The sequence below is a fragment of the Chaetodon auriga genome, chromosome 2 (genome assembly GCF_051107435.1).
Source record: "Chaetodon auriga isolate fChaAug3 chromosome 2, fChaAug3.hap1, whole genome shotgun sequence".
NCBI lineage: Eukaryota > Metazoa > Chordata > Actinopteri > Chaetodontiformes > Chaetodontidae > Chaetodon > Chaetodon auriga.
The window spans coordinates 30149899-30158121 of NC_135075.1; the positions used below are offsets into that span (position 1 = coordinate 30149899).

The 8223-nt window shown below is 43.9% G+C and overlaps 1 protein-coding gene across 4 annotated transcripts in view; it reads right to left on the reverse strand.

Moving 5' to 3' along the window:
* Positions 1–8223, reverse strand: part of pcbp4 (poly(rC) binding protein 4) — a 108895-nt gene that overhangs the window by 48504 nt on the left and 52168 nt on the right. For 2 of the 4 annotated variants that reach the window (XM_076746369.1, XM_076746408.1), the window contains exons 3-5: positions 7352–7685; positions 6086–6109; positions 4291–4323 (exon numbers count right to left, since the gene is read on the reverse strand). In XM_076746369.1, the coding sequence (XP_076602484.1) occupies positions 4291–4323; positions 6086–6109; positions 7352–7489 (195 nt within the window). In that variant the 5' untranslated portion in view covers positions 7490–7685. Of the gene's footprint in view, positions 1–4290; positions 4324–6085; positions 6110–7351; positions 7686–8223 lie in introns of those variants that run through there. The other 2 variants (XM_076746378.1, XM_076746387.1) reach the window with 2 other exon arrangements.

Below are 8223 nucleotides of genomic sequence, written 5' to 3' on the forward strand. Positions count from 1 at the left end.
TCCATCTCTTCTCTTTCAAGCCTCCATTTTCATCCTCCTCCATCCATCCATCTTTCCTTCCTTCCCCCACATCACATTCATTATTCTTTGCCCCTCCACCTCTCTCCTCACCACTCACTCCTTCGTTCGTCTCTGCCTCCCTCTCTTTAATCTAATCAGTCTCATTATCATTAATTTATCGACGTGCCCCCCCTTCACTCATCCATCCATCCAGCTCTCTGTCTTGCAGTCACTCAGTATCGTTTCCCGTATCCTCCGTCTCATACTTCACCTCTTCTCTATCAGTTACCCTCTCCAGCTCCCCACCTTCTTTCTCCTCCTTCTGTCCTTTCCTTCATCCCTCTTTCCCTCCAGAAAGTTACTCATCCCAGCCAAGAAATAGTCAGAGCCAGGTTAGCTATTTCTCCCCTAATGCTATGCTAAGCTAACCAGAGAGCAAAGGAGCACATTCACCAAAATGTCCAACTATGCTTTGACGTAACTCTGACTTTTAGAAATGTTGAATCGTCAGTTCTCAAACAGTTACAGCAAAAACTGAACTGTCTGACCTTCACGACCGGGATTTATCGCACAGCGGTTGCATTGCTCTGCGTCAGTTTCAGGTGTGACGAGTGGCGGCTTGTGTATTTCAATCAGCTCCATCACTGATCTGAGAGCAGCAGCTCTGACAGCCTCTTGTGCACAAGGCACTTCCTGTGTCTGTGTCTTCACTTGTCTGAGCTGGACACTGTAACATGCAGCGAAGCCAGACGAGACGAGCGAGTAAAACGTCTCATTACGGTTTGTTTCCTGACGTTTCCTTCAGTTAATTGGCAACTTTAATCAAAGACTGTTGGCATCGTTGGGTCAGAGATGATGCTGTTTCCAGTGCTGACAGCAGTTTAAATTTGAGGATGGATTTTATTAATTTCACTGCTTTTCTATTTTTCCAAGTGACTTTGACTCTGTTTGTTTATTTTTGCAAAGACCGCAACTGAACTCGAGCCAAAGCTGACTCCCAGAGAGCCGACTGTTCCACATTTAATTCCACGATGACACTGTGCAGAAATCATCTAAACTGGTTCTGCTGGCCGTTCGCTCGCTCCCACAGTGACAAACTGGGTGTTCCCCTTCACTCTTCCTCCTGCATGCTCCTCTTCCTCCTCTCTCCTGCCTCCCACCATCATGAGTAAGATGTCGTCCCTCTGCTGTCTTCATTACTCTTAATTTACAGCGGAGGGAGGATGGACGGCCATGCCGTTCAACTGGATTACTCTGCTCTGTTCTGCTTAATTAGAGAGTCCTGATGCCGTGTGTGTGTGTGTGTGTGTGTGTGTGTGTGTGTGTGTGTGTGTGTGTGTGTGTGCGCGTGTGTGTGCGTGTGTGTGTGCGTGTCCGCGTATTGTGGGGACACAATATGTTTACACAGTCACATTGTGGGGACTCGTATTTGGGGGTTTTCAAAACGCAGGTTCCCATAATGTAAATCATTAAATTTTAGTGTGAAGACTTGAGTTAAGGTTAGGCAAGGGGTGGTTTTGGTTAGCGGAAGTCTCCAGGAAATGAATGTAAATCTGTGTAATGTCCCCATAAAATATATATACAAGGCTGTATGTGTGTGTGTGTGTGTGTGTGTGTTTGCATGCATATCTAGGTATGTGTATAAGTGTGTAAATATATTATGAAGTTATGAAGAGCTACAACCTGGCATCAGTGCTTTTATTGACTAGATAAAAAGGGACTTAGTGTGTGTGTGTGTGTGTGTGTGTGTGTGTGTGTGTGTGTGTGTGTGTGTGGTGATTCTGTGCCAACAGCCTCTTCAGAAACCTGGCATTGTGTGAAAATGTAGCCTTGAAACACTGGATTTCACTTGCAGATCATTAGAGAAAGTAAAAACCTTGTTTTACTGTAATTGTGGGGTCCCAAGACCAAAGCCCATTGACAGTGTTCAGTCCAACAGCTTTGTGGGGACCTGTGAGCTGGACCTCGTAATGCAAGCAATGGATAGTCTCCAAGAATGAATGTAAGTCTATGTAACGTCACTAAAAGTGATGGAGTGTGTGTGTGTGTGTGTGTGTGTGTGTGTGTGTGTGTGTGTGTGTGTGTGACATCTGTCACCTGGCGCAGACACTGAGTGAGGGAGCAGGTTGGGGAATAAAGAAGAGTAATGAGAGGAAGACGCAGCGTATAAATCCAGTCTAACTGTATATCCGCATTGTGGTTTGTCCTTGAGAGGCAAATATCCATTTAAATATTCATGCTTCCTGCTCGGCGAGCCGCGCTGTCGCACAGAAACACTGGAGAAAGACAAACTTTGTTTTTCGTCTGCTCTGCCTCTTCTTTCTCTGCAGAGGTGACACCTCCGGTAGTTTTCAATAACGCCATTATTTCATGAGTTTGTGTCTTGGTTGGATTTGCAGCGTCCTGCTTTGATTTTGAGTTGTTTGAATGTTTCAGGTGTCAAGTATTGCACACTCAGTGGCCACTTAATTAGGTACACCTGTACACCTGCTCATTAGTGTGTGACTGATTGGCCCAGTCTTTACTGATATACTTGATATGGCATATTACTATATTAAGCACAATATTCGCAAATCCTTGTAAAAAACCTAAATTATTCATCGGATCTCTGCTGGCTGGCTCACTTTCCTTGGAGGCCTCTGATTGGCTGAAACTTCACAGGTTAACTTGAGATTCCCCTGACAGACAGAGGGAGGCGTCGCTCTGTGGATTCACGTGCAGCCATCTTCAGGCTTCGTCTCTGAGGACAAACATTTCTAAAATAATTTCTCCCCCCAGAATCTGTTTGCGGGTTATTATTTAACATTTTTCCAGGCGAGCGGGGAACTAAACTGAGTAAATTTAGGCTCATTAAAACACAGCGGAGTGTTGTTTTGTTGTCGAAAACACACCGGAAGCAGTTCTGTGACCTATTTTGAGCCTCATTCCCTACTGTAGTCAAAGAGAATCTGAATCTCATCTTTTCTCACATGTCAATATTTTCTATTATTGATAAGATACATTTTAATATAATGTCACGGGACTCTGGAGTTCATTAGTAACACAACACCCTGTGACACCCCGACTTCCTGTCTTCATCTGCATGTTTGGACGAAGATGATCTCGGCTTTAGCGCAGCTCTCCTCTGGGAAACCTGCTCTCTTTAAAGCTGTGGAGAGCGCTCTGGTATTCGTGTCAGGCGTCGCATACATTAACACCGCCTGTGTTCTGTATTCAGAGAGGTGGATGCAGAACATTTGGAGGTATAGATCCACAGGTTAAGTATTCATTTAGCTGCAGCGAGCGACCTGATTGCAAATGTGTTGCGGTGCCAGAAGTGTCGAGGGAGGAGTTACTCCAGCAAACAGCGTCAGGAGGTCGAGAAGGATCAGAACAGTCAACAAACCCTGGAGACGTTCGGCAGGTTTCCATCAGTGACGTCAAACATGTTTAATGTTTTCTGATGATTCTTATTCTGAAAATAAGACTTTGCATTAAAGCCGTAATTAGTTTGTTTGTCCTTAATCCTCATAGTTCTCATTTTCAAAGGCTTCTTTTTCTTCTCTCAGTCTCATTGTGGAAGAAGGTCAACAAACATTCTTTCCTGTTTGTATCTTATTTATATATTTTGCACTTATTTATAATATTTCTTGGCTGACTGAACGCTGGAGCGGCTGCACGTTGTCGTCTTTCTGACTGTCTGTCTTTTTCTTTCTCTCTCTTCGTCTCAGCGTCCCTCTGGTTCTCCACCTCAGCCTCACTCCTCGTCTCTTTATTTGCATTCGTTTCCTTGAATCTTTGGGAATGCAGAGGACAGATATTCCATAGGGAAGCTCCACACTTCCACCTTCAGTTTCACAGACTGCTGACAGCTAAAGATGTAAACGTCAACATGGCTACCATCGCAGCAGGCAGCCAAAAATACAAAACACACCTTCACATATTTAGCTTGCGTTCTAAAAATAGGTGATGTGACAGGAATCGACATGCAGGGGGACAAGTTTCCTCTGGTGTTGGAATCTGCAGTAAAGACTGAAATGAAAGCGGCGTAACTGCAGCAGAAACAGAACGTGCTGTGCTGCTGGATGCAGTCGATTTTCCTGCTGCTGTGGAGTGTGAAGATTAAATGGTGCTCGCGCTTCCCGTTCCTCACTTTTCAGATGATTTCCACAGTATTGCGCTGCTTTCTGATTTTGCTGTAATTAGCAGGATACATGTGAGCTGTCTTTGAAGGGTTATCGTGGATTAATAGGAGACAGAGGCGACATGAGGAGAGGATATGCAGGATGAGGGTGGGTGGCGGGGTCTTACCTCTTCTCGTATTCTCTTCACTGTTTCTCCTTTCTGTGGAAAGAGCAGAGACACGAAGGTGAGCCTTTTTTATGCAGAGTGTCTCCTTAAAATATGGAATACAGATTTATTTTATTACATGAGCGGTTATGTGAAAAGGAAACGTGACTGAACAACAACGCAGGATTACACACAGGTTTTGTCCCCACATTGGCCTTTATGTTGTTGCTGTGTGGGTCTCACATGGTGGACGGATGGTCAAACAGACACAGGAGACGCTGTTCAAATCCCGCCTGAAACCGAAAGTCGACTTATTTTAACCTGCGTAACAAACTCAGCAAACACGCCGAAACCAAACTGACACGATAAGCAGGTGATGACGACGGTGCGGTTCACTGGTCGAACGTGTTGTTTTGAGGGTCGTTTAGTTTAACTGTGGAACTAACAAAAAGGATAAATCAACAGTCCGACATGCTGGATGTTTCATCAGGGTGGTGTTTAGAGTGTCAGCCTACACGAGAACGGACAACATCGTCACAACATCAGGCTCGATTCGTCTAGTCTGATCCCGTAAGTTAAACTGGCTTACTCAGCTGGAAGTGAACCCGTCGAAAAGAGTTTTATCTATAATTAGATCTGAATTACTTGATTCTTTCCAAGAAACTTTTAAAATTAACCCCTAAAATAAATGGTGAGCCAAACTATTCCACACAGTTTTTAACTGTTGGTGCGTTTTGACTGCAGAGGAACCATCTGATGTTACAGGAGACAAGAGCGAAAGCTGGGGGAAGCACAAACGACTGCAGGTGAGCGCGATGATTCAGAGCTTTCTGCCTGCCAATCAGCAGCCGGCGGGAAGCCTCGCAGCAGCTTCAGCCTCTCTGGATGCTCACAGGTATGAGAGACTTACTGTGACACACGACTGAACAGAAGGAAGCGTGCTCAGGAAAGGAGTTCCCGCGGTAGATAAACTAAAACAGTCATCTCGTGTTATGTTTGCTTCCTGTGTTTAACTCGGGCCGAGCTGCGTAACACCATCTCATCCTGACACCTGGGCCTATCAGACCAGCCTGTTTAAGGCAGATATGAACATCAGTTCTGCTCCGGCAGCCTCGTTTAATGCGAGAGGAAACCCTGGAGAGCAGCGCCTGTGGTGCGAATGCAGACTGACGCGACCCGGCTAGAACTGAAACATACTGATGGGATTTTCATGCCAGACGCTGCGAGCTAATAGGCCACACACTGAAAACCACGAGGACGAGGAAATCTAAATACACGCTGAAGGAAATCAGCCCCAATCATTAGTTAGTGAATGTGCTGCGAGGGCAGCGGTCATTATCGCACTTCACTCAGCTGTGATATATTTGGAAAAAATCCTACAGGGGTTTATTTAACACGTCCACAGCTAAATCGACTGGCCTCCCCGGGGAGCAGCTCCTTTTCAGTCGGTAGAGATTGGAACGACATGGCCTGACTGGAAATTTTACACACTATTAATGCATATTTCATGGCAACTTTAGGGTGTTGTAGTAGGATTACATTGAGCGTTATCTTGAGCTGCAATTTCATAAAACCATATTCTGGAGATGGGAGGACTCTCAAACACATCGTTTATAAACGAGGAGGATTTTCTGGTGTCAGGGCCGCTGTGAAGTTAGTGCACATTAAACTGTTTTCTAATGCCACAAAAAAATAGATCTATTTAATGACATGATGATTTCCACGGTGCATTAATGTGTTCTGATATGAAAACCATGAGACCAGCATACTCGGCTGTACTAGGAAGCACTCGAAGAAAAAGGAAAGAACAGCTCACCTTGCCGATAATGCTTCCGACTTCCTATGGAGAAAACACACAAAGAAGATGTTATTATCATCATCCTCAGACACAAAAGTCTCTGTACAGACAGCTGTCTTAATCTGTCTTCAAGTCTTTTCTTCGAAACAGTATTTTCATCACCTCATTTCATGAATTACACCCTAAAATCTGCTTTTTCAGGCAGTAAATATGCACAGGAAGGTGAAACCGAGTAAAAAAACAATCTAATCTCTCCTCTCAGGGTCACTCGTATCATTTATTTATTTAATGGTTTTTGTTGTTCATGGTCACATTTTTGTCATTTAGAAAAGGAAAGACCCAAATTGTACATAAAAAAACAAAAAACTAAAAAAAAAGTAGAAGACGACAATCCAAAATTAAATAACTTCTGACATTAAGTTTGCAGGGGATCAGTATTTAAAAAAATACTGTAAAAGAAGATTAAAGAGGACTTTTTAATGCTCAGACCAGATCAGCCTGGAGTCACTTTAAAGAATAAAATCCATGAAAACACCAAAAACCAAAACATGTTAGTCCCCCTCTGAACTCCACCTGAGGCCCTTTGTATCTATGCTAATGCTAACACATGCTAACATTATCCATTATTTCTAATTTGTTTTCAGCTGTGCAGCAACACTTATTGGAAACAGTATTTTTTAGAGACTGGACGTATTGTACAGATGCAGAGACTCGTGCAAGTCAATGTTCTTTTCATGCAACAGCATTTCTGCAATTTCAACATATGGCATTGGTAGTTTTCTCAAAAGAATAATGGCAGTAGTATTTTTATGGGCAGTAGTATTTTCAGAATCTGTACATGATGTACAAATACAGAGTTACACTCTTTGTTTTGATCCTTCTGTGCCACTGGTTTTGCTGGTTTTGCTGTGTTTGCTTTTTTAATACTTGCTGGCTGTAATGACTTAGTTTCCCCGGGGTGGGATCAATAAAGACTTATCTTATCTTATCTTATCTTATCTTGGTTCCTCCTGAAGAAGTTAATCTTAAATGAAATGTCATTATTTTCACGGCTGCTCACTGTAGTTTTTTACAAATGCTCCTCAAACAGGAGGAAACAGCGCATTTGTTGGGGACTATTTTCAGCGGTGGATGAATCCACACTTGGTGTTGTAGTGAGTATCTGTGGTTCTGTGTGTGGGACTGAGTCGTTCAGGAGAATCAGTTCATTTTTGGCCTTCGTGGGATTTGTTGGCAGTAAGAACCATATTGAACACTGGCAGCCTGATCGGGAACGTCTCTCACCTTCCCGTGCATGAGGAGGCGCAACGTGAGCGTGACTCCCACGGCCCCGTCTCCAAACTCCTGTTCACAGCTCATGGTAGTGGTGGTGGTGGTGTGGTGGGTGGAGGTGTGGGTGGACTCTGCCGCTGGGAGACGCATGAAGGTCTGAGGCCCCGAGGCGTATGGAGCTTTCCAGAACACCACAGAGAACCCTTTGGAGAACCTGGCGAGGAACCCTTGGAGAGCCCTGGAGCTGTGAGGGGGTGAGGGGAGGCTGGGTCCGGGGGTGGATGGTGAGGCGGTGCTAGGAGCTGGTGTCAGGGGCGGGTTCAGTCCAACTCGCTGTTTCCGTCAACTGTGTGGAAAAGACAGACGAGACATAATGTCTGAAAGTCAGCAGGAGCCCAGAAAAGGATTGACTACGGGATCTCAGAGGGGTCAAAACACTGACATCACTGATCACGTTCCCACACATTTAGATGTTCTTTTGTCTGAAGTAACTCAACTTTGAGGATGTAAAGTGAATCAGTCACATGGTAAGATTGACAAACCAGTTCAGTGGAGGATTACATATTCATATTTATGAGGATGATGATGATTTCCTCAGAAAATCTAAAGTATTTCATCAGAACTATAAAGTATTTCATCAGAACTATGAAGTATTTCATCAGAAAATATAAAGTATTTCATCAGAAAGCCAAGTGATGTAAAGGGAAGAACGTCTGGCCTTAAATGTGCTGATGCACAGGTGAATGATGATGATGATGATGATGAATGACGATGATGTGCTTTGCTGCTGTTGTGTTTGTGTTTTATTAACACTTGTTTCTTCTTCACTGTTTTCATGTGTTCAAATAATATTTTGAATAATTGCAAAAAAAAATGTTTTTACT